This window comes from Anser anser (assembly GCF_964211835.1).
Source record: "Anser anser genome assembly, chromosome: 30".
NCBI lineage: Eukaryota > Metazoa > Chordata > Aves > Anseriformes > Anatidae > Anser > Anser anser.
The window spans coordinates 2,868,806-2,894,864 of NC_139751.1; the positions used below are offsets into that span (position 1 = coordinate 2,868,806).

At 69.7% G+C, this 26,059-nt stretch overlaps 3 protein-coding genes across 5 annotated transcripts; 2 read left to right on the forward strand and 1 right to left on the reverse strand.

Annotated features, from left to right (window-relative positions):
- Positions 1-1,393: 1,393 nt before the first annotated feature.
- Positions 1,394-15,644, reverse strand: RNF41 (ring finger protein 41). The gene is made up of 7 exons (XM_083814496.1): positions 15,505-15,644; positions 13,769-13,950; positions 5,849-5,961; positions 4,415-4,686; positions 3,465-3,600; positions 3,090-3,193; positions 1,394-2,553 (listed from the first exon to the last, which is right to left on the reverse strand). Exons 3-7 carry the CDS (start codon positions 5,936-5,938, stop codon positions 2,202-2,204), a joined length of 954 nt encoding a protein of 317 aa, XP_083670622.1. The 5' UTR covers positions 5,939-5,961; positions 13,769-13,950; positions 15,505-15,644; the 3' UTR covers positions 1,394-2,201.
- Positions 15,645-15,834: 190 nt separating this feature from the next.
- On the forward strand, positions 15,835-18,224 carry NABP2 (nucleic acid binding protein 2). 3 transcript variants are annotated; one of them, XM_083814505.1, is made up of 7 exons: positions 15,835-15,896; positions 16,751-16,845; positions 16,930-17,068; positions 17,161-17,232; positions 17,338-17,419; positions 17,550-17,616; positions 17,718-18,224. In XM_083814505.1, exons 2-7 carry the CDS (start codon positions 16,767-16,769, stop codon positions 17,888-17,890), a joined length of 612 nt encoding a protein of 203 aa, XP_083670631.1. In that variant the 5' UTR covers positions 15,835-15,896; positions 16,751-16,766; the 3' UTR covers positions 17,891-18,224. The 3 variants fall into 3 exon arrangements, with proteins under 3 accessions (XP_083670631.1, XP_083670633.1, XP_083670632.1); XM_083814507.1 differs by lacking the exon at positions 15,835-15,896 and adding an exon at positions 15,941-16,123; XM_083814506.1 differs by lacking the exon at positions 15,835-15,896 and adding an exon at positions 15,942-16,103.
- A 132-nt stretch (positions 18,225-18,356) lies between these two features.
- SLC39A5 (solute carrier family 39 member 5) lies at positions 18,357-23,254 on the forward strand. The gene is made up of 11 exons (XM_083814468.1): positions 18,357-18,505; positions 19,613-20,030; positions 20,113-20,284; positions 20,413-20,587; positions 21,066-21,235; positions 21,318-21,458; positions 21,541-21,601; positions 21,677-21,865; positions 22,230-22,310; positions 22,389-22,579; positions 22,661-23,254. The coding sequence occupies exons 2-11, from the start codon at positions 19,669-19,671 to the stop codon at positions 22,799-22,801; spliced, it is 1,683 nt and encodes a 560-aa protein (XP_083670594.1). The 5' UTR covers positions 18,357-18,505; positions 19,613-19,668; the 3' UTR covers positions 22,802-23,254.
- The last annotated feature ends 2,805 nt before the right edge of the window (positions 23,255-26,059 follow it).

A 26,059-nucleotide genomic window follows, 5' to 3' on the forward strand; every position in this document is an offset into this window, starting at 1 on the left:
TGCTGCCGCCTGCTGGGCGCAAAGTGCGTAGGGGACGTACCGCCGCCTGCTGGGCGCAAAGTGCGTAGCGCTGTGCTGCCGCCTGCTGGGCGCAAAGTGCGTAGGGGACGTACCGCCGCCTGCTGGGCGCAAAGTGCGTAGCGCTGTGCTGCCGCCTGCTGGACGTAAAGTGCGTAGGGGACGTACGGCCGCCTGCTGGGCGCAAAGTGCGTAGTGCTGTACAGCAGCCGCCGGGCGGAAAGTGCGTAGCGACTGCACTGTCCCTTGCTGGACGCAAAGTGCGTAGTGATTGTACGGAACCCTGCCGGACGCAAAGTGCGTAGTGGCCGTACGGAACCCTACCGGCCGCAAAGTGCGTAGTGACTGCACTGCCCCCTGCTGGACGCAAAGTGCGCAGCGCTGTACTGGCCCCTACCGGCCGCAAAGTGCGTAGCGACTGCACTGTCCCTTGCTGGACGCAAAGTGCGTAGTGGCTGTCCGGAACCCTACCGGACGCAAAGTGCGTAGCGGCCGTACGGAACCCTACCGGACGCCAAGTGCGCAGCCTTGCACCGCCCCCTGCCGGCGCGGGGTCGCCCCGCTCTCCCCCACCCGCTCCACGCCGCCGCTGCCCGCTCGGTACCGGCGCGGCCGGGCCGCGGCGCCCCCTGGCGGGCCGGGTCCCGGCTCCGCCCCCTGCGGGCCCACGGGGGAGAGCGGGCGGGGGACGGGGGGAGAGCCCCGGGGCGGCGGGGCGGGGGGGGGGGCGGTCACGGCGGGGGCGGGGGTCCCGGGGCCGGGGTCGGGCGGGGCCGGGCGGCGGCGCCGGGCCGGGTCTAGGCGGAGCGCGGCGGAGGGAGGCGCGGGAGTCACGGTGGCCGAGTGGTTAAGGCGTTGGACTCGAAATCCAATGGGGTTTCCCCGCACAGGTTCGAATCCTGTCCGTGACGCGAGCGCTGCTTTTGCGGGGGGGGGGCGCGAACCCCTCGCGAACGTGGGCGGGGGGGTCGGGAACACCCCTGGGGGGGGGGCTCCCCTCCGCCACACCCCCTTTTTTTTAACGGCGGGGGCAACGGGGCCGAGATCAGGCTTTGGGGGGGGGGCTGGGGGTCTCTGGGTTTACCGGAGCCCGACACAGGGGGAGCAGCCCCCGGACCCCCGGGGGGGGCCGAGGTCGGAGCTGGGGGAGCCCCCCCCCGGCAGGGGCTGGGTGCTGAGGTTGGGACCCCCGGGAGCGGACGCAGACCCCGAGCCCAGGGGTAGAGCAACGAGAAGGGCGTTTATTACCGATCGCTTCCATCCCCGCCTGGCGCGGTGCCCCCCCCCGCCGCCCACCCCCCCCGGCACGGGAGCGAGCCCCCGCCAGCACCACAGCCGCGGGAGGAGAAAAGTACGGTAAAAAAAAACAACGAAACGAAGGCAAATAAATTAAATTCCCAACAAGGAAAACGCGACCAGGGGCCGAGGCGCCCGTCCGCGGTACTTCAAAAATGAAATGGGGGGGGTGGGGGGGGGGTGGGGGGTGGGATACAAACCAGAAAAGGGCGAGAAGTACAAAAAAAAAAATACAGAACCACAGTCACGAGTGTCCGGAGACAAACACCAGCAACAGCAGAGGGAGGCGAGCTGAGCACCCATGGGTGGGGGCAGCAGGAGGGTGGGAGCCCCCTGGGTGCCAGGGGGCTGCAGGATCATGGGGGGGCCAGGCTGGAGGAGAGCTGGTGGGGCACGGGCAGGGGGGGGACGGGGGGGGACAGGGGCAGCTCAGTCCCTGCCCGGGGCAGGTTCTCCCCCCCTCCGCCTCTCTCCTCTCCGTAGGCAGGGCCAGGTCTGCCCCCCAGGTACGGCAACGGTTGGGGGGGGGGGGCAGCGTCCCCACCCCGGCGGGGGCTGAAGAGCCCAGCAGTTATCTGGGGAAGGTTGCTCCTTCTCTCTTCCCCCCGAAAGCCGCCAAATGGGGGATGCTGATCTGCAAAGGGCAAACAGGGACGGGCTGCACGGTGCGGCCGCTGCTGGGCCAAGTGTTTAAGTAGCGTTTACCAGGGGCGTTTAATCACTCCAGCTAGGAAGCGAGAGGGCGGGGGGAGCGGTGCCCTAACAAAACCGTGTCTGCGAGCGGGGAACACCAGCGGCTGGGACCCGCCGCCCCCCCAGTCTCTGCCTCGCCACCTTTCCCCCCTCCTCTCCCTCGCCAGCACGAAGCGTTTCTCCTCCGGAGTCCTTTATATTTCCTCCACTCCGTGTGCAAATATCATCACCAGTCCCGGCTCCAGCACCATGTCCTCGCCCATGTGCTGGTTCTCGCAGGCCATCACCACCACGGCCTGCTTGCCGGGGATGCGCTTGGCCACATAGTTCTCGTAGTAGCGCCGGTTCATCTGGCGCGTCTCCAGCGTGGCCAGGCCCTGCGGCCAGTTCCGCTCGTGGGCGTTCTCGATCAGCTCATTGATGATGGACGTGGGGCAGCCGCTCTCCACCAGCGAGCGCTTGATGACAGCCTGCAGCACGGCGTCCGGCGTGGAGATCATTCCACCCCACCGCGTCACCCGGGCGGGCTGCAGGGAGTTCACCCACCTGGGGGACAGACGCGGGGGCAAAGCGTCAGCGCCACCGAAACCGAGGAGCTGTTCTGCCGCCGGTCTGCTCCACGCTCAGGAGCGAGGGCGGAGGGGGGATGCCAGCCCCATTTCCCTCTGTTCTCACCCCAAAACAGGAGCCAGCTGTGGCATTCAGCTTTGTCAAGCTGAGCCCTTCCTCCCTCCCGGGCGGGGGGGAAGGACGGATCAGATAAGGAGTTGCTTCCTCCTGCCTTTCTCAGAAGGAGAAAGGAATCTGGCAGCTTCCTGCTCCTGGACAGGATGCAGGTGGCAGAATAAAAAAGGTCAGGACCCGACTGTGCAAACAGCTTCTGCGCCGCTCCCCGGCACAAACACCCCGCAACCGCCCCTCGCTTCTGCGATGGGAAGGCACGCGAGGCGTTTTTCTTCTCTAACAGCACCTTGGCCCCTGCAGGCCTCCCCTCCCCTCAGACCTGTCAGCAAGCTGGCTGAGCCACAGCGCCGCTCACCCCCTGCTCCCACCCAACCAGACCAGCGGGAAGCAGCGCTTACTCCAGGATTTCATTGTACTCGATGGTCTCCTCCAGGTTCTGCAGGTTGGGGTTGACGCTGCGGATCGCTCGCATGTAGGCCTTGAGCAGCTGGATGTCCCGCTTCTGCAAGGGGAAGAACACGACGGGGCTTGGGGCGGGCACCAGCGCTGCAGCTGAGGTCACGAGCGCAGACCCCAGCACGTCGGGGAGTTAAACGCGCCCCTGCCCCTCAGCTCAGCTCCCTCCCCGTAGCCGGAGGCTCTCAGCTCGGGCACGCTGTGCACAAACTGCTTGCGGCGGCTGCTGCCCACGTGGCTGAGCCCGACCCTTCCCGGGGGGGGACGCGAGCACTCGGGTCCCGCCGCGCGGCTGCCCCCGGCCCGCTCGGACCCACCTGCTCCGCCAGCTGATGCTTGTGCTCCGCTGAGGTCTTCTCCAGCTCAGCGATCCTCGTCTGCTGCTGCTGCACCACGGACCTCAAATGCTTGATGCAGTTGTGGTTCGGCAGCTCATCTTTGGGCATTTCCAAGCTGCAGAGCATTACAGAAAGGTGGAGGCCCCACATTAGGGAAAGTTACGCACCAGAGCACTTGGCACAAGCACGTAACCAACTTCCAGAACAAATCAGACTCTGCAGGCTCGCCAAGAGGCCCAGAAGCCCAGGCAGAGAGGTTTAGGAGGGGAGGACCACGGGAACAAACCCCCACCAGCCCGGCAGGCAGTGGGACTTCTCTCCTCCCAGGTGATCGGGGTTAGGCAGCCATGAGCCTGACCCCGTCTGACTCCGTCCTAAGAGATCTGATCACCTCCGAGCCAAGAGTCAGCCAGCACCCGGCTGGATGCTTACAGCACAGGAGTGGGAAGGGTATCGGCACCGGGAGCACACGTGCCAAGGCCAGACCAGCCACCCACTGCTCCCAGCGACTCGCAGGAGGGAGCAGAGCTGACGCTGGAGCTTGTCCTGGGCTGGAACGGCCCTGGGCAGGTTTACGAAGGCTCCGGCACCCAGTTTCCAGAAGCCAACCAACACCCGAGCCCCGGCGACAAGCTGAAGAGCTGAGGACTTTGAACCAGATTTAAAAGGAAACGGGTTTGGCTCAAAATCCTTCCCTTCTGCAGCGCCTCGGCCTTCACGGCCCTGCTGCCCCCAGGGCTCAGCACGCACGGGGCAAAGGGGCGTGAAGAGCAGAACCAGGCTCCGTAACCCTTTTTCATTTTCCTTCCCTTTCCCCAAGGCTGTCACCCTCGCTCTGCCCTCCCCCTGTCCTCCTGCACGGGCCGTACGGAGGGAGGAGACGGCCGCGCCGCGCCGCGACCGGGCCAGCACCTGGAGGCCATCCTCACCCGCATCCCTGCTCGCAAGTCACCGGGCGCTTTGGATTGTGCTCGCAGTCGTTGAGGTGAGACATCAGGTTGTCGAGCCGCACCACGGCCGTGCAGCCGAAAACAGCGTTGTCGCAAGTGATCTGCAGCTTCGAGAGCATATTACGCATGATCCGCGGGACGGGGCGGAGGTGGGCGACCGTCACCACGCTGCGGTCCACGGGGCACGTCTGCTGCTGGGAGAACCACTGGGTGATGCAGGCATTGCAGAAGGCGTGCTCGCAGTGAGGAGCCTGCCGGGAGAGGAGCAGAGAAGAGCCCCGCGTTACCTGGACCTGGCCTTCGCCGGCCCACGTCTGGAAGGAGACCTCGAGCAGAGGAAAGCACCTTAAACCGTGAGGCAGAGCCGCCCGCCCCTCTTTTGGGTGGCCGCTGCCTGGGTTCATCTGCCCGGCAGGGAGAAACGGGAGGGGGCAGAGCCCGGGAATTTACTGCCTTCAAAGCAAGGCTGGTCAGGAGGGAGTCCTGAGCCCAGCTACGGCTCCAGGAGGCTGGTACCCAGCCGAGAGGCCGCTCGGCGCGTGAGAAAACCCTGGGAACAGGGAGCTTTAGGCAGCACGTTCTCAAAAGCAGATTTATTTAAATCTGGTTGAGCCAGGATTTTCCCTCCTGTGCGACGGCCTGTGATCGTGTTCACACGCTGACTTCTTTTATTTTTGAATTTTTATTCAAATCAAAGCTTGTTCTGACGCCACAGATCCCCATGGCTGGAAGGTGCCAGCACCGCTTTAGCTCCGACAGGTCGCAGCGCTGCGTGCTCCAGCCCGTGGGCACAGGCTGAGCCTTGCCCCGCAGCCCTCGGCCTCGCCGGGATCCCCGTGGGGCAGCCCGCCACGAGTCCCAGCTCTTGTGATTTGGGTCATTAGTGAGTCGCGAAGCTGCAGTAAGCACAAGTTTCAGAGCAGATTAGTCCTATTTGAATCCTTTTTATTTCGAATGAGGCAGGATTTACGCAGAGGGTGCCAAGCTACTCGACCCGGCCACAGCTCTGCTGGTGCTGCAACGCCTCTGGCAGAAAACGGAGCCTGAAGGGCAGGGTAGGGGCCGGGGCACCCAGTCCGCGCAGAAGCCAGCTCTGCTCAGCCAGCGGCACCAGGGCTGGGGGCTGTGCAGGCTCTGAGCTACCCCTTCCTCCCCCTTTTCACGCCTCCTTGCTCAGCATCCCCCGAACCCAGCACTGGGCGTGCTTCCCCCAGCGCTCACACGACCGCAGGCTTTTGGCCCCCGCTGCTGCTTCCTTACCCGTGGCATCCCCAGGACAGTGAAGGACCCATGGAGCCCACCTAACGCCGTGCGTGGTGCCACCAACGTGTGTGTGGATCGAGACTTCTACAAGTCTGGAGCTGCAACCGGAGGCTTTCAGCAGCCGCTGTCAGTGCTCAGATGGAAACCTACCTGAACTGGCTCCTCCAGGACCCCGCTGCAGATGGGGCATATAAGGTCTTCATCAACATCCCCCTGAAACCGTGCTACATCATACCCCATTGCTCATCACCGACGCCAGAACCCTGCGGAGGGAAGAAGACAGCCGGTGAGGAGCAGCCGGGCATCCCGCGGCGCCCGGACGGAGCTCACAACGCGCCGGTTCCCAAATCCCTGCCTTCTCCACCCAGCGCAGCAGACCCGGCCGTGGCAGGAGCTCGCGGCCCCGCTCTGCTGCGCCGGACGCCCGTCCCGACGCGCTGCTGGCGCCACGTCTCTCCCACCCGCCGTATTTCTGATCCCGCCGCGGCCTCCCCGCTTGTCGGGCTTCGTTTTTGCGCAGCCCTGCTTGGTGTGCAGAGGGGAAGGCAGCGCAGAGGCAGCACCAAGGATGGGCACGGCGCTGGGCACGGCGCTGGGCTGTCACGGGGGGACAGGGGAGCCCTGGGGACGGTGGCACTGCCGGCACCCGCCTGCCCGGCGCAGGCGTCTTCCTCGCCACCACCTCCGGCGGTTTTCCCACCCGGCCGAGCCGACGCAGAGCAGAGCGTGACCTCGGCTGGGAGCCCCCCCAAACCCCCCAGAGCTGTCGGGGGGCATGCAGCAACGGGACCGGCCCCGGGAGCAGCCCCACGGCCCCATCCCGACCCTGCCATTTGCCACCTCGCGCTGCCTGCCTGCCGCGGGGCGACCTTGAGCTCTGCGCCCAGCACCCCGGCGGTTCCGGCTCCTCTGCAGCTCGTCCCCAGGGAGCCAGCAGCTCCCCTCCCACCCCACCAACATCAAAGTCGGCGGCAAACGGTCGCGGCCGCGCAGATCCATGTCCCCACCCCGACACAAAGGGCAGCCGCGAGCCAGGTGCGCGGCAAGGGGAGCGAGGGGGCACCGAGGCTCTGAAGCCGCCATGGCAGTGCCACCGGCAGCAGCTCGCCCCGCTGGGGCTCCCACCGGACCCCCGGCCGAGGGGCTCGCGCGATGCCACGGCCCCGAGGAGCTGCTCGTGGCCAGAGCACCGGGGGGACACGTGGAGGGGGGGCCACGGGTAACGGGTCGCACGGTGGCCGGCCCTCGGGACCCTCCCCTAGACATAAGGCTACAAAGCGGGGGCTTTAATCAACTCGCAGGGAATCGGGGAGGCAGGTAAATCCCCCCCCCGGGGAAGTCGGCCCCACGCGGGGACGGATTCTTCCCTTCCGCAGAGCAAGCACAGACAAAAGGCTCCTTTGAGAGGCTGGGGTGGGGAAGTCCCCGGGGCGGTTTGCGATTCAGATAACGGGATTAACGGCTCCGGGGGGGCCTGGAGGGAGAGCAGAGCGGATCGCCAACGGCTGCTCCCCAACCTTCCCACGGCCCTGGATGGATGCTGGGGGGGGGACCCAAATCCCTTCCCTCTCTCGCACTGCACATCCCAGCCCGCCCGACGCCTTCACGTGGGGTTAAAACCAACTGGCAGGGCGGACGCATGTGGGGGGCCCAGCACAGCTCCCTGCTGAGCCACAGCACCCCGCAACCTGCTGCCCCACCACCACCACCCATCGGGGGGGGCTGCACGGCACAGCTGCGACCGCTCCACAGAACCCCAGATTTTAGGGACCGGAAGGGACCTTGAAGTCCACCCAGCCCCAGCCCCCTGCCGGAGCAGGAACACCGGGATCAGGTCACACAGGAACGCGCCCAGGAGGGTCTGGGATGTCTCCAGAGGGGACTCCACGTCCCCCTGGGCAGCCTGTCCCGTGCCCTGCCACCCCCCCCGTGAACAAGCTGTGTCTCGTATTTAGGGGGGACCTCCTGAATGAGGTCACCCCTCGGCCTCCCCTTCCCCAGGCTGAAGAGCTGCAGCTCCCTCAGCCTCTCCTGGTAAGGGAGACGCTCGGCGTCCTCGTGGCTCCAGGGTCACGGCGGCTCTGAGCCCGCCGGCAGCTCCGAGGACGCCGGGGCCCTTATGGGCATCCGGGTGCCCCCGGGGAGCTGCACAAGACCCTGTCGCCAGCACGACCACGGCCGGCCCCAGCCGTCCTCAGGAGCTCGCTTTCTTCTTTCGGCTTTCTTCAGCTCCGGCCTCCGGGGCCCCCGAGGCCCAGCCTAAGCAGCTGGGCAGGATGCGGCCGCCCCCGCGTCCACGCGGGGAGAGAGGAGCAGAGGGTGAAACACGGACTCCTGAGATGCAGCCGTGCCGCCTGCCAGACAGAAGCCCCAGCAAACCTTCCTCCAGCACCTGCACGAGCCTGGGAGCCTCCGAATTCTTCTCGTGCCTTGCCCCCGCCGCTCCCCCCTCCTGCGGGCTCTGCCAGCACGCAGCGGCAAGGAGCACCCGCTCCTGCCACGAGGCAGGACAGCTGAAAGCATCGGCAGCACTCGGGCGAGGAGGAGCTGGAAGCCCGGCCTCCTCCTGCCAGACCCAGAGGTGAGGCGGGGACCTGGCCCCCCGGGGCCACGGGCGGACGCACTCACCCTCGCCTGGGCTCAGCAACCTGCAGGACGGCCCCGGAGAAGGTGCCGGGTGGCTACCGTGAGCAAGCCCGGCTTGCACGGAGCTGCTCGGCAGGAAGGATGATTCACGGGCTGCAGGGAGCCGGCACGAGGAGCTTCGGTACCTCTCCTGGAAGGGCTAACCCCGGGACGGCGTCGGGCCAGACCTTCTGCAGCACGGCCAGGACAAGACCCAGCAGAGAAGCGTGGGTGGGAACCCGGAGAAGCCCACCCCCAGAGCAAGGCGACGACACCCCGCCGCCCGTGATTGCGGCCGGTTACCGAACGAGCTCCTGCCCTCGCCAAACGGCACGCGGCTCCTTGACCCCAGCACCAGCGGCCTCCCTGGGGCCGGGCAGGGAGCGAGGAGGGAGCAGAGGCCGGTCACAGAACAGGGCTCCGGCCCAAATGACAGCAAAACGCGGGGACCTTCCCCACCTCCCTCTGCTGCCCTGAGTCCGCCTTCTCAGCTCGTCACCCCCCCGGCCCCCGGGGGCTTCCCGTTCCGCACGCTGCCCAGCCTGGAGACCGACAGGACCAGAGGATCGGTGGGGAACAAGTCAGAAGGACTCCGAAGTCCCTACCCTTACCCCTGGCCCCCCAGCGCCCCCCTGGGGGACAGAGGTCCTTCAGGGCCCGCTCCCAACGTGCCCTTGAGGAGGAAGAGGAGATGAGGAAGGCAGCTGGAAGGACCCGTGCCGCTCTGTCCCCCCCGACATGGGGAAATGGGGGGGCTGCAGGGCAAGGCGGGCAGGCGCCGCCAATCCCCCGCTCCGGTTACGGGGGCACCCGTTCCTACACACTTGACGCATCACACCCGTGTTCCGAGTCTGGGGCAAAACTGGGGCAAAAAGGGGCTTCACTCGGTGCCTGGCACACCTGCCAGACTCCGCTAGCGAGGCCGAGGCTCCTCCAGCCCGAAGCACATCTGTCCGTCTGTCCGTCCACCACGCCAGCAGCAGCCGCACCGAGAAGCTTCCCCCGGTAACATCGGGCTTGCCCTCCAGCACGACGACGAACTGTCCCCGTCCCGAGGAAAAACTCAATCGCCGGCAATTTCTTCTGCTGACCGAAGCAAAACCCAAGCCCCCGGGGGCAGCTCTCCCTCCCCCTTCAACGAAAAGCCCGCGGGGGAGCCCGTCGATGCGTCCCGCGGCCCCTCCTTTCTGCCCCGATACGTTGGGGCCGCCGGAGCCGGGGGCAGCCGAGCCAAGCTCTGCCCGCGGGTGGCTGCGGAGGAGCCGGGGGATGCCCGATGGCCCCGGAGGAGCTCCGCCGGACGAGGCCGGCTCACGGCGAGCCAGCTTTGGCTCGGGAACGGCACCGAGCCAACGGGCGGCACGGCGTCGCAGAGAGGGCAGGCAGCAGCGGGCAGGGGCTGCCCGAGCGGTGCCATCGCCTCCCCACCAAACGCTGCAGGGAAAATACGCCCGGGGGGGGGAAGGGGGGGGCCCTGCCCTGGCGCTCAGGAGCGGGAGCCCCTTGTTCTCGGCGCCCCCAGCGCAGCGCGGCCGCCGGGCGCCGCGGCAGCTCCGCAGCCGGGGTCGCTCGCAAGAAACCTGCGCCGTGAGCAACGCCACTTTTCGTAGCCTTTCCTGATTTCATCAGCTTCGCGGGCCGAAAGAAATAAAACGAGAAGCAGGGGGCGAGGGGCGGGCAGGGAGAGCGCAGAGCCCAAGGATGCAGGGGGGGCAGCTCCGCGGCGCTCAGCCCACCGTGGAGCCGCCGCTCCGGTGATCGTGGGTGTCCCGGGGGCTGCGGGGGTCCCGAGGCGGCCTCGCTGCCGCTGGGGGGTCTCCAAGACGGGCTGGGAAGGCACCGGAAAGCTTCGAGGAGGCAAAGGCAAGCAGCACCTGGCTGCCAGCCCCCGGGGGCTGCGTCCGGCGAAGGCGGCTCCTGCCCCCCCGGCTCGCGGCACGGATCGAGGCCGGGGGCTGCAGCGGGCACGGCAAAACCTCATCGGGGTCGTGGCACTGCTCCGACTGCGCCTTCACATCTTCGCATCTCCCCCTTTTGCTCGCGTTTGGCGAGCCCGCACGGCTTCATGGTTGTCCCAGGAAAACGTTTGAGACATCTACGAGCCACGGACTTAAAAAAATAAAATTAAAATAAAATAAATGCTGGCAGAGAGGAGAGCACACCTCTCTGCGGGCCAGGACAGTCGCCGCACCTGCCCAACGTGAGACCCCCACCAGGAGCCAGCCGGTGAGGAGCTGCCGACAGAAGCCACCCGCTCTGCCTGCGCACCACGCGGGTAATTAACCTCACGCTAACGACAGCGCGGAGCAGCCGCGCTCCCTCTCCTCCAAAAAAAGCCGTCGGAGATGAAGCTGCAACGCGACGTGCTCCCTTCTCCCCGGCGCTACCGCGCGGGGCCTCTAATCGCTGCCGGCTCCCCGGGCACGGGGAATTTGGGGGCAATTCACGCCCCACGCGCAGGAATCCTCCGGTCCCCAAAGCTCCGTGTGGGGGATGAGGGAGGCGGCAGCCCCGCGCTCGCCTCCAGCTGAGGGAAGGACCACGGAAGGAGCAGGAGTGGGGCGGGATCGATTTACGCAACGCTGACGAGCGTCCTGATTCTCGCTTCCTAACGACGGGCGCGTGCGGGAGCTCGGTGCTTCCCCGGACTTCAGCGGGAACAGAACCCGCTGGGCTCAGCGCGCCCGCCGCGGCGCTCCCGCACCTACAGCAATCGACATCCCCCAGGGCCTGGAGCCTCTCGTCCGCGGGGGTGTTCCTTCAAAGCGTTTTAACCGATCAGCAGGGACTTCAGCGAGCACTGGCCGCGACCCACACGGTTTCGGTGCCTGCTGTTTTGATCCGAGAGGCCACAGGCGAAACGCACAGCGAGCAATGACTAACGTTTTTAATTAAAAGCCAACAGCGTCGAGAGCGCCGATCTCAGGGCTCTTTCCTTAAAGATTTCTCCTCCCGCGTGGCTCTTCTCCGACACTGGGTCATGTCCAGAGAGAAAAACATCCCAAAGGAAAAAAAAAACAGAGAAAAAAAATCCCTTTTCCTAAATCGGGAAGCGCCCGCGAGCCGGGACCCGGCAAATCCAAAGCAGCAGCGGGGGAGAAGGGAAGCAGGAGGAAAACCTTTGGGAAGAAGCAGCCAGGGTCGCTCTGTCGGGGAGGCATCACCCGCTCCCCCTGGGCCATAAAACCAGCGCCCAGCAGCCCCCCGGCTCCAGCGGGGGCTCAGCACCACACGGCTTTTATCTGACCTCTCCCCAGCTCCGGGGCCGAACGTGCTCGCCTCCAGCGGCGCGGGGTGACCGGGAGCACCGGGGGCAGGGCTCGGGCCAGGACGCAGCACCGAGGTGCCGGCGACCCAGCCGATCCTGCCAGCCCCGCAGCCCCATAAAACACGCCGGGAAATCAGCGAGCCCGTGCCTCCGACGGCGGCTCGGCGCACGCAGCTCGCCGAGCCACGGCTACGGCTTCTAAAAGAAATCCCCCGCTATTTCGGGAACGCCGAGGGCCTGCTCCTCGCCAGGACGGCCTGGCAGGGCGGCCCGGCCTTGAGACGCCGAGCTTCCCACCCCGCTTCCCTTCCCTCCTTCCCAGCCCGATCGAGCCCACCTACGGGGCTCAGGAGCTGGAGCCGCGGCGCTGCCCACGGGCTGCGACGCCTCGCACGGGATCCCCGAAGGGGCAGAAAGAGCGGGCAAAAACCCCCCGGGGAAGCGACGGCGCAGGGAAGGCCGGGAGAGCATTCAGAGCTCAGCACATCGCCGCGTCGGGGAAGGAAGGAGCCCTCGTGGCACACCTCCCCCGGCAGCCACGTCCTCCTCCTCCTCCTCCGGAGCCCCTTCGGCAGGAGGGGACGGAGACCCCAGGAGGGGACGGAGACCCGCGCCCCTGCAGGGCTGCCCCGGGCCCCACCTCCCTGCCCGGCAGCGGGAAGGGACGCGTGCAGGATGCCTGCAGAGAGCTCTGGGGTTTTGTGCTTCCTGCTGCGAGCTCCGGACGACCCTTCCCGCTCTCTGGCGCTTCCCCACGCGTCCCTCGGCCCGAGCTGCCTGCGACAGCAGCTCCTGGCACGCAGGAGCCGCGCCAGGTCCCGAGGCTCGGGGTACGAGCTCCTGCCGGAGGCTGCTCGCGCCACCAGCTGCCCTGGCGCAGCCGGCTCTCTCCGGCTGTCGCCGGAGCTCTGACACATCCCGCAAACCCCACAGGTCACCGAGGAATGCGGCGCGGCTCGCTGCTGCGGCCTGCGGCGTGTCTCCAGGCCGGAGGAAGAAGCCACCTCCGAAATCCCGGAGGCGGGAGCCCGACGCGCGCCGCGAGGCCCCGCGCGTTCCTCCCGTCGGCAGAGGCGGCCGCCGCCGCCGCGAGCGGGACCCCCACACCCCCCCCAAAACGTGGGGCCGCCGTGTCCCACGTTCCCTTCGCCGGGGGGGGTGGAAGGAGCCACGGGCTCGCAGCTGGGACCGTGCTGCTTCGCTCCGAACCATTTGGGCGCGAGAGGTCCCCTCGCAGCTGGGGAACAATCCCGGCCTCGCAGCGGAACAGCGAGGGCCCCGCTCAGCAGGAAGCGCCCCCCGCTCCCTGCGCCGGGAGCCCACACAAGCCGCGGAGCCCCCGAGATTGGCCCCGCACCAAGCCCAGGGAGAAAACACGCGGGAGGCCGGGAGCGCCGAGCGGCTCGGGGCTCGCTTCCACTTGGAGCTCCTTTTGCAGGCCGCTTTGCGTCGCCTCCAGCTCCCTGCCAGCCCTCGCGATGCCTCCGCGAGCTCCGGATTCACCGGGAGGTTTTGTTAACAAAGCGCTTTCCCTGCGAGTCACGGGGAAGCTGGCTGCGCGGAGAGCGCGCTGGAAATTCCAGCGTCTGCCTGGCTCGTCGGAGAGCGCCGAGCGAAATCAGGGCTGCGGAGATCAGGCAGGGGCAGTTCTTCAATCCAGTTTGGCAGGACTCTTTGAAACCAGTTACTCTCCGAAATTTAGGGAAGACGTTGCTGCTTCCCCGCCAACGTTACCTCCCAGCAAAGGCTCTTTAACGGCTTCAGAGCGCGAAGCGCGCTCTTTGAGCCTGCTTCAAACCCTCGCGCGGCCGAGATCTCGAAGCGGCGCCCAGGTGAACGTGCCAGGGCAGCGGCCGAGCGGCCGCACGCTACCGCCAGCCGCCGAGGGGCTCCTCGCGGGCACGGGGAGCCTCTCGGCACGAGCCCAGGGGCTGCGCGCAGGCCTAGCGAGACCTCTCTCGGTGACAGAGCCGAAGCAAAGCTTCCAGACAACCGTGACTCGAGAGATACCCGCGGAAGGCAGCCGAAAGCCCTGCCCGGGAGGTGCCGTGCCATAAAAGCGCCGACGGGACACCGACCGCTCACGTGTCTGGGGCTCCACGGGCGCGGGGAGAAACTCAGCGCCCGCCCGCGCGGGGGGGGATCAGAAAAGTTGGTGAAAAGCACCCGATTTTTACCTTCCGCGGCAGAATTCCTCCCTAAGCAGTAAAGAGGCAGGGCTCGGTCTGGGTTACTCTTTGCAGGGAGCCGCTCCCCGTGGCCCATCTTTTCCCCTTCCTTCTCTTACAGCTTAAGCTGTCATTCTTCGAGGGCCAAGAGCCGCCGCCACACAGGAGTCTCGAGGCCGAGCGGGACAGATCTAGTCACGGGGAGAGAAAAAAAAAAAGAAAGGAAGGAGAAATGAGCACGGTGAGAACCAACGGGAAGGCTGCGCCCTGCCTTCCAGCTCCCTCTGGGACCCGGAGGAAAACCCCTCTCCCTCCGCGAGAGCCGCACAAAAGAGAAAAGGGCAACCTGCGTTTCCCAAAAAAAAAAAAAAAAAAAACCTCTGCAACGCTCCTAAAAACACCCTAAACCTCCGCAGAAACGCCGAAAAGCCCGCACCGCGAGCCCCGCGCGCCTCGGACCGGGTCGCGGATCCCCTCGAGAAGGTCGGGGAGGGCGCCCCGAGGGATTTCTCACCCCCCTGCCCCCCTCCGTGCCGCGGGGGCAGCCCGGGAGCCCCGCTGGGGCCGGGAGGGCCGGGAGCCCTCGCTCGTGGCGGCGAGCTGAGCGCCGCCGCCGCCGCCTCCCCGTGGCGCTGAGCCGCGGAAATTCCAGCCCTCGGCCAAAACGCCGCTCGCCTCGGCCCCGTCTGGAAGGGGAGCCGGGCCGGGGGGGGCAAGGGGGGGGAAGCTCGCAGGCAGCCCGCGGGGCCGCTCGGTTCGCAGGCCGGGGAACGGCTGCCCCGGAGGTAAAGCCTCCGCTTTTCCCTTACGCAATCCCGCTAAAAATAGCTCCCCGAACGCCACCTTCGCATCTCCTGACACAAATCCAAGGGGTTTTGTTGGTTTTTTTTCCTTCTTCGCGCGACTCCTGCGCTCGCTGCCAGCGGGGCGAGGGCAGCCCCGAGGAGCCCCCGCAGCCCGCACGGGGCCCCCGGTGCCGGGCCCCCTCCACGGGCCGTGCTCGGCAGGGACCCGGCCACGCACCGGGAGGCCCCGGGGCTCGCAGGATGCCGAGGGCCGGGCACCTCGCGGGGCTGCTGGGCCCCAGAGCCGCCGGCGTTCCCCGGGCACTCAGCCCGGTACCGGCATCCCCTTGTCCGCCGCCTTACCTCCTCCCACCACCCGCACCCCGGTACCGGCCCCCCCTTACCCCCGTCCATCCCCACACCCACAGCCCGGTACCGGCCCTCCCTTGCCTCCGTCCATCCCGTTACCGGCCCCCCCTGACCTCCATCCCCTCCGTTACCGGCCCCCCGTCACCTCCTGCCATCCCGTTACCGGCACCCCCTCACCTCCGCCCACCCCGTTACCGACGCCCCCGTACCCCCGGCCATTCCCCTTCCTCCCCCCCGTTCCCTGCCCCCCCCCTCCTCCCCCACCGGCGGCGGGGCCGCGCTGCGCCCCCCCGGGACGCGGAGCCCGGAGCCCCCCGGCCGCTCCCCGCCGCCCTTTGTCTGCCCGGGACCGCCGGTTCCCCCGCCCCTAGCCCCGCCGGCAGCCCCGGAGCCCCCCCCGGAGCCTCCCCGGAGCCTCCCCGGTGCCGCCCGCACCGGGAGGGGGCCACGAAGCGATCGCAGCCCCCAGGAGGCCCCGAGAGGCCCCGGCCCCGCTCCGCCCCCCCCGCGGCACAACCGGGGGCGGCCGCGGCCCCGGAGCCCGCCCGCCGCCGGTACCGGGGCCTCGCCCCCACCCCCCTACCCACGTACCGCCCGCCGCCGCCCGCACCGGGCCGGCTCCGGGACGCCGCGGGCTCGGGCCCGGCCGCAGCCGCCGCCTCCTGCCCCCGCCCGGCCCCGCCGCGCTGCGCCGCGGCCCCCGCCCCGCCGGAAGCGCCCGCCCCGCCGCCGGCCGGAAGCGACGCTCTGGGCGCCCAGGGGCCGGAACTCGGTGGTCGGGGCGGACCCCGCGGGCCGCGAGGGGCGGGGGGAGGGCGGTGAGTGGGCGGGGCTTGCGGCATTGCCCCGCCCCTAGGCCCGCCCCCGCCGCCTCGCCATTCGCTGTCCGCGCGGGACGTCCACCGCCCTCCGCGCGCTGATTGGCTGCCGCCGGGGGCGGCGGGTCACTTCCGGGAATGCCCGCGGCGGCGGCGCTCGGGCAGGTCAGCGAGCGGCGGGGGCGGGGGCGGGGCGCGAGCGCCCCCCGGCGGCGGGGGGGGAGGGGGCAGGCGGGGGGGGGCGGGGCCGAGTCCCGGCCCGGCAGCGCCGCCCCGGGGGGGCCCGGCCCCGGTTACCGCGTCCGCGAGGCCCCGGGGTCCCGGTGCCGCTCCCGGTGCCCCCCCGTGGCCGCGGGGCTGGGCCTGTCCCCGGTACCCCCGAGGTCCCCCCGGTACCCCCCCGTCCCCATCCGCCGTGCCGTCCCCCCCGTGTCCCGTCCCCATCCCCGGTGCTCCCCCCCCCTCCTCCCGGTGCTTCTCCCCCGCCCCATCCCCGGTACCCCCCCGGTCCCCCCGGTCCCATCCCGTCCCCATTCCCGGTACCGCCCCCCCCAGCCCCGGTGCTGCCCCGTCGCTGCCCCCCGGGCCCCATCCCTGGTACCGTCCCTCCCGCCTCCCGTCCCCATGCCCGGTGTCCCCCCGCCCTCCCGCTGCGCCCCCCCGCCCCCATCCCCGGTGCTGCCCCCCGGTGCCTCCCCCCCACCCCCATCCCCGGTGCCCCCCATCCCCATCCCTACGGCCCCATCCCCGGTGCCCCCCATCCTCCACCCACCCCCCCCATGGCCCCATCCCCGGTGCCCCCCCGGTGCCTCCCCCCTCCCATCCCCACCCTCGTTGCCCCCCCCATCCTCCCGGCCCCCCCCCCACGGCCCCCTCCCCGGCACCACCCCCGTCCCCCCGGTGCCTCCCCCATTTACCCCCTCCCGGTCCATGCCCCCCACCCCCCCCCAAACCCCCGGTGCCCCCCGCCCCGGTGCCCCCCGGTGCCCCCCCCCCAGGTGACGGCCACGTCCCCGCAGGGCCCCCGCCGGCACCATGAGCGCCGAGACGTTTGTGAAGGACATCAAGCCGGGGCTGAAGAACCTCAACCTCATCTTCATCGTGCTGGAGACAGGTGGGGGCGGCGGGTACGGACGGGTGGGGCCCCCCCCCCCGTGCCCACCACCCCCCCCCCCAGCCTGACGCTGCCCCCCCCCAGGCCGGGTGACGAAGACGAAGGACGGGCACGAGGTGCGGACGTGTAAGGTGGCCGACAAGACGGGCAGCATCAACATCTCGGTGTGGGACGACGTGGGGAACCTCATCCAGCCCGGGGACATCATCCGCCTCACCAAGGGGTAGGGGCGTGGGACTGGGGGGGTGGGAGAGGGGGGGGGCACGGCGGGGCGCCCCCCCCCCCCCGCCGGCCTCACGGCCCCCGTCCCCGCAGCTACGCCTCGGTCTTCAAGGGCTGCCTGACGCTGTACACGGGGCGCGGCGGCGACCTGCAGAAGATCGGCGAGTAAGGAGGGGATTTGGGGGGGGGGTCCGGGTGGCCGGGGGGGGCGGGGGGGGCAGGGGGGGGGCTGCAGGGGTCCCACCGCCCCCCCCCCCCCGGTGCCCGCAGGTTCTGCATGGTGTACTCCGAGGTGCCCAACTTCAGCGAGCCCAACCCCGAGTACGTGGCGCAGCAGTCGCAGAGCAAAGGCGTGAGTTGGGGACGGGGACGTCTGGGGGGGGGGGAGCAGGGGACGGTTTTTTTTGGGGGGGGGGGGGGGTCCAGGTGCCCCCCCCCGCCGCCCCCAGGCTCCGGCACAGGCCCCGTCTCCGTCCCCGCAGGCCCAGAACGAGAGCGCGAGTCCGGCCGCCGCGCAGAGCAGCCAGGGCCCCCCCGCCGCACCCCCAGGTAGGGCAGCGCGGCCCCCCCCGGGGTGCGCCCCCCATGCCCCCCCAGCCATCAGTGCCCCCCCCCAGTTCCCCCCCCCAACCTCTGTGCTCTGCTTCCAGCCCCCGACAGCCAGAACGGGAACGGGCTGAGCCCGGGGGGCCCCGCGCACCCCCCCAGCGCCCCCGCGCACCCCCCCAGCGGCCGCATCACCCGCAGCCAGCCCGGGCACCCCGGCCCCGCCGCCGGCCCCGTCAGCAACGGCAAAGAGACGCGCAGGAGCGGCAAGAGATAACGGGCCCGGACCCCCCCCCGCCGCCCCCCCGGGCCCTGACGGGGGTCCCGGACCCCCCCTCAAGGCTCCTGCACCCCCCTCCGGGGCTCCCGGCCTCGAGCAGCCGCTGGGGCGAGGACGGGGCCGCCCCCGCTCACCCGGGGGACCCCCGCCCCGCGCCGGCCGCACGCGGGGTCCCGGGCACGAGGGGCTGAGCCGCTCGGCTCCCACCCGCGGCCCCCGGGGGGGGGCCACAGCCCTGCGTCCCCCCCCCTGCACCCGGCTGCCGCCCGCCCTCGTCCCGCGGGCGGCCGGGGGCTCTGCTGGGGCCGTTAATAAAGGTCGAGCTCCCGCCCGCGCCTCGCCTGCTCCCTGCCCGCGACACCCACCCTACGGGGGGGGGGGACGCCCCCCCGCGCACCCGTTGGGGCCCTCCCCCTGCTGCCCCTCCCGGGGCTGGTTCTGTGCAGCGCCCGGTGACCGTTGCCCCCCCCCGGTTTGGGCGCAGCACACGGCGCAACCGCGGCACGGGGACGGCGACGGGGGGCCGGGCAGCGGCGTGTCCCCCGGCCCCCGCAGGCGGCACAGCGTGGCCCCCCCCCCCCCGCCCCCCCCAAACACACTCCACGACACCAGGTGAGCCCCAGGGGTGGGGGGCGAGGACCCCCCCCCCCCAAAAGGCAGCTGGGGGGGAGCCGGGCTGGGCCCATGCAGCACCCGGCAGGATGAGGCCTCACCAATGTGGGGGGGGGGGGGGGCATAACACCGGGGACAACGTGCCCCATTGGGGGGGGGCAGCCCTGGGGAAGGGGGGGGCACCCATGGGACCTCGCACTCGGGGGGGGGGGACTGGTGGGTGCCGGGTGCCGGAGCCAGGGGGGTTCCTGGCCCCATGGTATTGGTGAGTCCTGGCTGGAAGGGGCAGGTGGGCCCTGCACCACCCCCCCCGTGCCCCCCCCTTGCCCCCATCCCATCTCCATCCCTGCGCCGTGGTCCCCCCCTACCCAAATTGTCCCTGGAGGGGTTGGGGGGGGGGGGGGCGAGGCTCATCCCCTGGCAGCAGGGTGGGAGCTGGGTGGGGGGGCAGAGCCATGCAGGGGGTGCTGGTGGGAACAACAAGGGTGTGTTTTTTTTTGGGGGGGGGGGGGGGGGGGCACGTGCCCTGCTGGGGGGGCGGCCGGGCTCCCCCCCCGCCGTTATCGCCCCGCGCGGTGAAACATTAACTCCCGGCACAAACCTGCCCCGGTTGCAAAACCTCCCTCAAGGACGAGTGGCACTGGGTGCCCCCCCCCCCCCAGCATCGTCACCCCCATCTCGGGGTGCCCATCCCCATGGGGGGGGGGGTTGGGGGGGCACAGGGCTGGCAGCTCGCTTCCCCCCCCCCAAAAATCCTCAATCCTGAGCCCCGGGCAGGGACCCGTGGCCCCGGGCCGTGCCCCTGGTGCCGCCTGTTGCTTCCCAGCGGGGGGGGGGGGCGGACGGAGGGTGCGTACGTGGGAGCACACGGCCCCGCGGGGGGGTCCCCGGGGGGGGGGGGGGGAACTGAGCCCTGGGGTGGGATGCGGGGGGGCACCCCCCGGGGGCTGGGGCCGCAGGGATGGGTGCCGCCGTCTGTCCCAGGTGCTGGTGGCAGCATGGGGGGGGGGGGGGGGGGGTGTTTGGGGGCACCTCTCCCCGAAGCGTCGCAGGCCCCGCGTCCCCGTGGCGCAGCCGCCCTGATTCCAGCCCCGTCCCCCCCCCCAGCGCCGCCGCCGCCAGGATCCGGCCCCGCCGCCGCCTTGCCCCCCACCCCCCCCTCCATGGGCCCTGGCCGGGTCCTCGTGGGCTGCCTGTGGCTGCTGGCGCTGCGGGGCGCGGGGGGCCGGGGGGAGCCGCGGCCGTCGGCGCTGCCCGAGGACACGGCGCAGGAGTCCGGCTACTACCTGCGGCGGCTCTTCAGGCAGTACGGCGCCAACGGGACGCTGCCCTCCAAGGGGCTGGCGCGGCTGCTGGGCAGCCTGGGGCTGGGCCGCGTGCAGGTGGTGCAGATCCAGCACGAGGAGCTGGGCCACGGCCACGTCAGCCACCTCGACCTGCTGGAGGTGCAGGAGGAGAAGCATCGCCACCGCCACCCGGCCTGGGAGCACGGCGGCGGTGCCGCGACTGGGGGGCGCCCGCCTAGGTACCCCCCCACCCTCACCCCGTCCTCCCTGCCCGCCCTTCCCCTTCGGAACCGGGGCTCACCCTCTGCCCGCTCCCCGCAGCCCCGAGCCCCCCCGCACGGAGCCGCCGCCTGCCGCCGAGCCCCCCGGTCCCGGGGGCACCCCTGGGGGCGGGGGGGGCCCCGTCCCACCCTGGCGGGAGCAGCCCAGCCTCAGCCTGCTGGGGAGGGTGCTGGGCTTGGACCACTCCAGCTACGACCACCCGCACGATGACGTGAGTGGGGCCGGGGGCTGCAACCCCCCCCCCCCCCCCCCCCCCCCCCAAGCTGCCGCCACGAGCTCGGGGCCCTCGGGGAGCCCCCACTGGTCCCCGAGCCGCTTCCTTCCCCCCCCTCCCCGCAGTGCCTCAACGTCACCCAGCTGCTGGTGAATTTTGGGCTGGCCTCGGTGTCCCAGCTCACGCCCGAGCAGTTCACGCTGCTCTGCCCGGCCCTGCTCTACCAGATCGACAGCCGCGTCTGCATCCAGCACCACGATGAGGTGACGCTGCCTCCCCCGGGGGGGGCCCTGTGGCCAGGTAACCCCAACCCCTCCCTGGCCCCCCCAGCCCTGTGTCGTCCCTCACCTGGCTCCCCCCTCCTGCATCCCCAGCCCTGGCTCCCCCCGTCCTCTGCTCCCCCCTGTCCTCTGCTCCCCCCATCCCCTGGTCCCCATCCCCTGGTCCCCATCCCCTGGTCCTCGTCCCCTGGTCCCCATCCCCATGTCCCCAGCCCCGTCCCCATCCCCAGGTCCCCATCCCCAGGTCCCCATCCCCAGGTCCCCAGCCCCAGGTCCCCAGCCCCATCCCCATTCCCTGCAGCCCCCCTCCCTGGAGCCCCGGCTGCCTCCCCTCCTCCACCCACCGCCCCCAGCTTCCCATCACCCCACATTCCCGGTCCTGGGGTCCCCATCCCTGCACCCCCCCAGGGTTCCCCCCCCCCATCCTGCATCCGCCCGTCCCCACGTCCCCATGCCCACGCCGTGGCCGTGCCCATCTCCCCCCCCCCCCGCCGCAGCGCTGGGCTGGGGGCTCCTGGCCGTCGCCTTCATCAGCCTGCCCTCGGCCCTGGCCGTTGGCTTCGTCCCGCTGCTGAGCCGCGGCTTCTTCCGCTCGCTGCTGGCCTTCCTGGTGGCGCTGGCCGTGGGCACGCTCTGCGGGGACGCCCTGCTCCACCTCTGGCCCCACGTAGGTACCCCCCCGGCGGGCGCGGGGCGCGGGGCGCGGGCCGGGGCGTGCAGGTACCCTGAGCCCAGTCGCCCGTGTGCAGGCCCAGGGGCGGCACCAGGAGACGCCAGGGGAGCCGTGGGCCGCAGCGGTGCTGCAGGGGCTGGCGGTGCTGGGGGGCATCTACCTGCTCTTCGTGGTGGAGCTTCTCCTGGGGATGCTGCGGCGCAGCCGCGAGGCCACGGTGAGAGCCGCAGCGGCCAAGAAGGGCACGGGGCGGCAGCCACGTCCTGGCTTCACTCCCGACACCTCTGCTCTTCCCCCAGCGACACCCCCCCGGAGAGGCCCCCGACGCAGCCACCGGGGTCCTGGCCCCGTCTCGTGGCGGTAAGGACCCCCCTCGCCCTCCACAGCACCTGTGGCCCCGGCCCCCGCACCTACCCCGCGCTTCTCCCACTGCAGGGGCTGAGCTGCGATGCCTGACGGCCCCGGAGCCCGAGCTGGAGCCCAAACCCCACGGACCCCCCCGCGGACACTCCCACGGACACTCCCACAGCCCCGCGCTGCCCCCCAGCCCCAGGGCCACTGACCTGGTGTGGATGGTGGTGCTGGGGGACGGGATCCACAACCTGACGGACGGGCTGGCCATCGGTGAGCGGCACGGGGACACGGAGCGTGGAGCTGCTGGAGTACGAGGGCTCGGGTGCACGAGGATAGGGGTGCACGGGGACGGGGGGTGCAGGGGGACAGGGGTACATGGGGACGGGTGCACAGGGACGGGGGGTGCATGGGGACAGCGCTGCACGGGGACAGGGTGCACAGGGACGGGGGGTGCACAGGGACAGGGTGCATAGGGACAGCGGTGCACAGGAACATGGGGTGCACGGGGACAGGCGTGTATGGGGGCAGGGGTGCGCAGGGACATGGGATGCATGGGGACCTGGGCGCACAGGGAAAGGAGGATATGAGGTGCACAGGGACATGGGGTGCATGGGGACGTGGTCTCTTCCCGCAGGTGCTTCCTTCTCCCACAGCCTCTCCAGCGGCCTCAGCACGGCGCTGGCTGTGCTCTGCCACGAGCTGCCCCACGAGCTGGGTAAGTGCCTGCCCCCCGGCCCCCCAGCGCCCCCTCCCCGGCTCCCCAGCCCCGCCACCCACCCTCCTCATGCCGCAGGCGACCTGGCGGTGCTGCTGCGGGCGGGCATGGCACCGCGCACCCTCCTGCTCCTCAACCTGCTCTCGGCCCTGCTTTCCTGCCTGGGGGCGGCCGTGGGGGCGGCCGTGGGGCAGAGCGCGGCGCACCTCACCCCGTGGATCCTCACCGGCACCGCCGGCACCTTCCTCTACGTGGCCCTGGCCGACATGGTGAGGGGGGCGGCCGGGGAGGGGGGGGGCAGCGGGGCTGGGCAACGTCCCAGCCACTCTGAGCCCCCGCTCTGCCCCCAGCTCCCCGAGGCGCTGCGGGGTCCTGGAGAGGGCACCCTGGGCCACTTCATCCTGCAGAACGCGGGGTTCCTGCTGGGCGGTGGCATCATGCTGGGCATCGCCCTGGCCGAGGGCCACGTCAGCGCCTGGCTGCAGCCCTGACCAGGGGGGTTGGCCCCGCTCGCCCCCACCCCGCCAACTGGAGAAGCGCGGCCGAGCTGGCGGGACCCTGAAACGCACCCCTGGGACCGGACTTTCTCCCCTCCACGTCAGACCGACGGCAGCGTCCCCTGGCCTGGAAGTTTGCAAAGCCGAAACGCCTGGAAGCTGACCCGGAGGGGGGGCTCCAGGCTCGGTGCTGCCGGCTCCCAGCCCCTCGGACCCACCGGGAGGGGATGCGGGGGCTCAGTCCTGCCCCACCGCCGCTCCTGGGGACTGGGGTGCCCAGCGCAGGGCGGCCCCGAGGTGCTCGGCCCCCGGCTGCGGTGGCGAGGCCGAGGCCGAGTGCGTTCCCCCTCCCCGAGCTCCCTGACCCAGCCCGTACCGGAGGAAGGAAGACAGGAGCGGGGAAATAGAAGCAATAGCATTTTAATAAACATAATTGATTCAAAGCCACAATATGAATAACAGGACTTGGTCGCAGCTTACATTGTATAAAATAGATCAAGTCTGAATGCTTTTTTCTCTTTTTTTTTTTTTCCTTTTTTATCTTTTTTAATTTCTTTTTAGTTCTTCCCCCCCCCCCCCCTCCCTCCCCAAAGGTGATGCAGGATTTCTGAAAATACAAGTATGGAACATCCGAGACAAAAGTAACCGCTCACTAGGCTCACGCGTGGGTAAGGACGAGGCTGCCAGGATAGCGTCTGCGCTGCGGGGACGGATGGCTTGCTGGGCTGATTTCCTTGATCTCCCACCTATCGTCTAATGATCCCTAGAACCACGGGGTGTGTGGGTGGGGGGGGATTGAACGGTTTCGTGTTTCCCTTGCACGAGTAGAAGGGATTCTGCCTGCTCGCTCTGATTTCCTCTGCCCAGAGACAAGTGCTTTGTTTCTCAGGACTGATTTCGGGGCTCTCTGGGGCGCCTGCTCTCAGGACAAGGGCGAGCAGCCAGCAAGCTCGAGGGGACATGGCTCAGAGTTTGCCCACCAAGGCACCCGGCACCTCGAGGCCGCCGCGACAGCCCCGGGGGGATTTCATACTTTTATTTTTTTTTGTCTATTTTTAAATTGCACATCAAAACTCTACCCTACTTGCGGCGGGTCTCCGCGGGGCGGGCGCGCGGGGCCACATCTGGGAGCAGAGCCGGTCCCACCGCCCGCCCAGCCCCGCCAGGCAACGCGTTTGTGCTTTAAACCAGTGGTTGAAGGAAGAAGCACCTACAGAGGGAGGGGAGAAGCCTGGACCGTGGAGGGCACCGGGAGCGTCCCTCCGGCGAGGGCAGCGGCACCTCGAGCTGCCGGCCTCGCCTCTCCCTCCCTGCCCAAGTTACAAAGGCATCCACGTTATGGGTCCCCAGCAAGAATGACTGCCAACTGAGGCCCTGCTGCTGACGAACAACAGCACGGCTGCATGCTGGTTTTTGCTCAGCAGGTTCCACATTTCAGTGCACTGGAGGGGAAAAAAGCCGGGGAGTTAAAGTAAAAGTACCTTCAGAGGAGATGGAGCAGCTGCTACAAGCGAGGCGCGCACAGCACTGGGCTGGGGCAGGCGATTTGCCCGGCGTGGACGCGGGCAGCGCCCGCCCGCCTGCCCTCGCTCGGCGCCTTCCCGGCTGCGGGGCCCGGAGCAAGAAAGCAAATTCTGCAGGTGTGCGCCCCAGCCCGCTTATTGCAAGAGGTAGGTGTGAACAGTGCAGAAAGACACGAATTAAAACAGCTCGTCGTTTCCTAACCACCTCGCAAACGCGCCCGGAGAGACTTCGCCTGCCCCGCGCTGCCTCTTCCCGCTGCAACCAACGCCAGGCGCAGCGCGCTGGCGCCGGGACGCGGCCGGGAGCCAGCGGGGGACACGGGAGCGCGCCCCACCGGGCTCGTCTCGCTCCAGGACATCCGTAAAGTGCGGGTGCTCGGGGCCCCCAGGCACGCGGAGCAGCCAGGCCCCTTCCCCGGGGAACGCCGCCCTGAGCTCCCCGCGAAGGTCTCCGAAGCAGCCCCAAAACCAGCGCCAGGGGCTGCGCGCGGGGGGGCAGCTCCCGGCCGACCCGACCACGCGGTGACACCGGGGCTGGGCGCGCGCTGCAGCCCCCAGCCCCAGCCCTGCTCGCCCCGCAGGCAGACTTCAGCCCCTGCCGAGGGCTCTATTGCTTTGGAGACATCTGGGGAGCGGCACCGCCGAGCGCCCGCTCCCCGTTTGGCACGTCTGCGGCTCGGCAGGGAGACGCTGAGCGAGCCCAGCTCGCCCGAGACCCCCCCCCCCCGTGCCACCAGAGTCACGCCGGACGAGCCGAGGGCAGAGGAGCCACGGCGGGGTGCTGCAGCGGCAGGGACCCGAAACGCAGCCGGAGGGACGGCCGCATGGCGCAGCCCGGGGGGGGCCGCGAGGCTCTGCTGGCTGCAGCGGTGAGCGAGGGCTCCGGCTCTTCCCTTACGCAGGACGGATGAGAAACGAAGCAAACCTTTCTGAACTCCCTTCCGTGTACGTTGAGGAGAAAAAGGAAAGGGGAAAACTGACCGGATGCCTTTAAAAGGATTCTGAAAGGGGTCTCAGAGGACTCGCAAATCCGTAACGCTAAGAGAGCCCCCAGTGAGATCCACGCACCCAACGTCCCCCGGCCGGGCTGGGCAGCGCCGGGGCCAGGAGCCCTCTCAGCAGCAGCACCGGGTCCTCCCTGCCAACAGCCGCCATTTCTCAACATCCAGCCCCAAATCCAGCTTGCCGCTCGCCGCTCCGAGCACGCGCTCAGTCCCAGCCCAGGGCAGAGCCCAGCCTGGTGCCAGCGGCACCTACCGAGTGGTCCCAGGCACCAACAGCTTGGGAAGGAGCAGGAAAGCCACTGCCCTGCTGCTTCGGGGGTCTGGGAGGGGGAGCACAAGCTCCAGGAAAGGACCAAGGGCTCAGGAACGGGACGGCCGAGCCCAGGGAGCTGCCAGCGAGCGGCCCCGCAGCGAAGCATCACCTCCGGCCCCGCTGCCGGAGCCAAGTGCCGTAAGGAGCACGTACCGGGGCCACGAGAGCCTTTTGGGGCAAGAAGGACAAGAGCTGGCCCCAAGCACCAGCCCCCCCCGAAGCACCTCCCAGCCTGCCCCCGGTCGCATCCCATCGCGCGCGGGTACGTAAATTAAATTAAAGCAGCCGTTTTGGTTAGTACCTTCAAGTAGGAAAAAGGGTCCTCAAGCCCAGCGGTCCGGGCCGTTTGCTCTAATGCCCTCCAAACTCTGCAGCCCCCCCAGCCCCCCCCCCCGACACCGCTCTCCTTTTC

What these genes read in the sequence shown, in the direction of transcription:
- NABP2 (XM_083814505.1), top strand. Translation starts at nt 16,767, where the DNA reads ATGAGCGCCGAGACGTTTGTGAAGGACATCAAGCCGGGGCTGAAGAAC. An exon ending in CTTCATCGTGCTGGAGACAG is followed by an intron (nt 16,846 to 16,929) that starts GTGGGGGCGGCG and finishes GCCCCCCCCCAG; the next exon opens with GCCGGGTGACGAAGACGAAG. An exon ending in CCCCCCCGCCGCACCCCCAG is followed by an intron (nt 17,617 to 17,717) that starts GTAGGGCAGCGC and finishes CTCTGCTTCCAG; the next exon opens with CCCCCGACAGCCAGAACGGG.
- SLC39A5 (XM_083814468.1), top strand. Translation starts at nt 19,669, where the DNA reads ATGGGCCCTGGCCGGGTCCTCGTGGGCTGCCTGTGGCTGCTGGCGCTG. An exon ending in GGCGCAGCCGCGAGGCCACG is followed by an intron (nt 21,459 to 21,540) that starts GTGAGAGCCGCA and finishes CTCTTCCCCCAG; the next exon opens with CGACACCCCCCCGGAGAGGC. An exon ending in CGAGCTGCCCCACGAGCTGG is followed by an intron (nt 22,311 to 22,388) that starts GTAAGTGCCTGC and finishes CTCATGCCGCAG; the next exon opens with GCGACCTGGCGGTGCTGCTG.
- RNF41 (XM_083814496.1), bottom strand. Translation starts at nt 5,938, where the DNA reads ATGGGGTATGATGTAGCACGGTTTCAGGGGGATGTTGATGAAGACCTT. An exon ending in TCCTGGAGGAGCCAGTTCAG is followed by an intron (nt 4,687 to 5,848) that starts GTAGGTTTCCAT and finishes CTCTCCCGGCAG; the next exon opens with GCTCCTCACTGCGAGCACGC. An exon ending in AGCATCAGCTGGCGGAGCAG is followed by an intron (nt 3,194 to 3,464) that starts GTGGGTCCGAGC and finishes TTCCCCTTGCAG; the next exon opens with AAGCGGGACATCCAGCTGCT.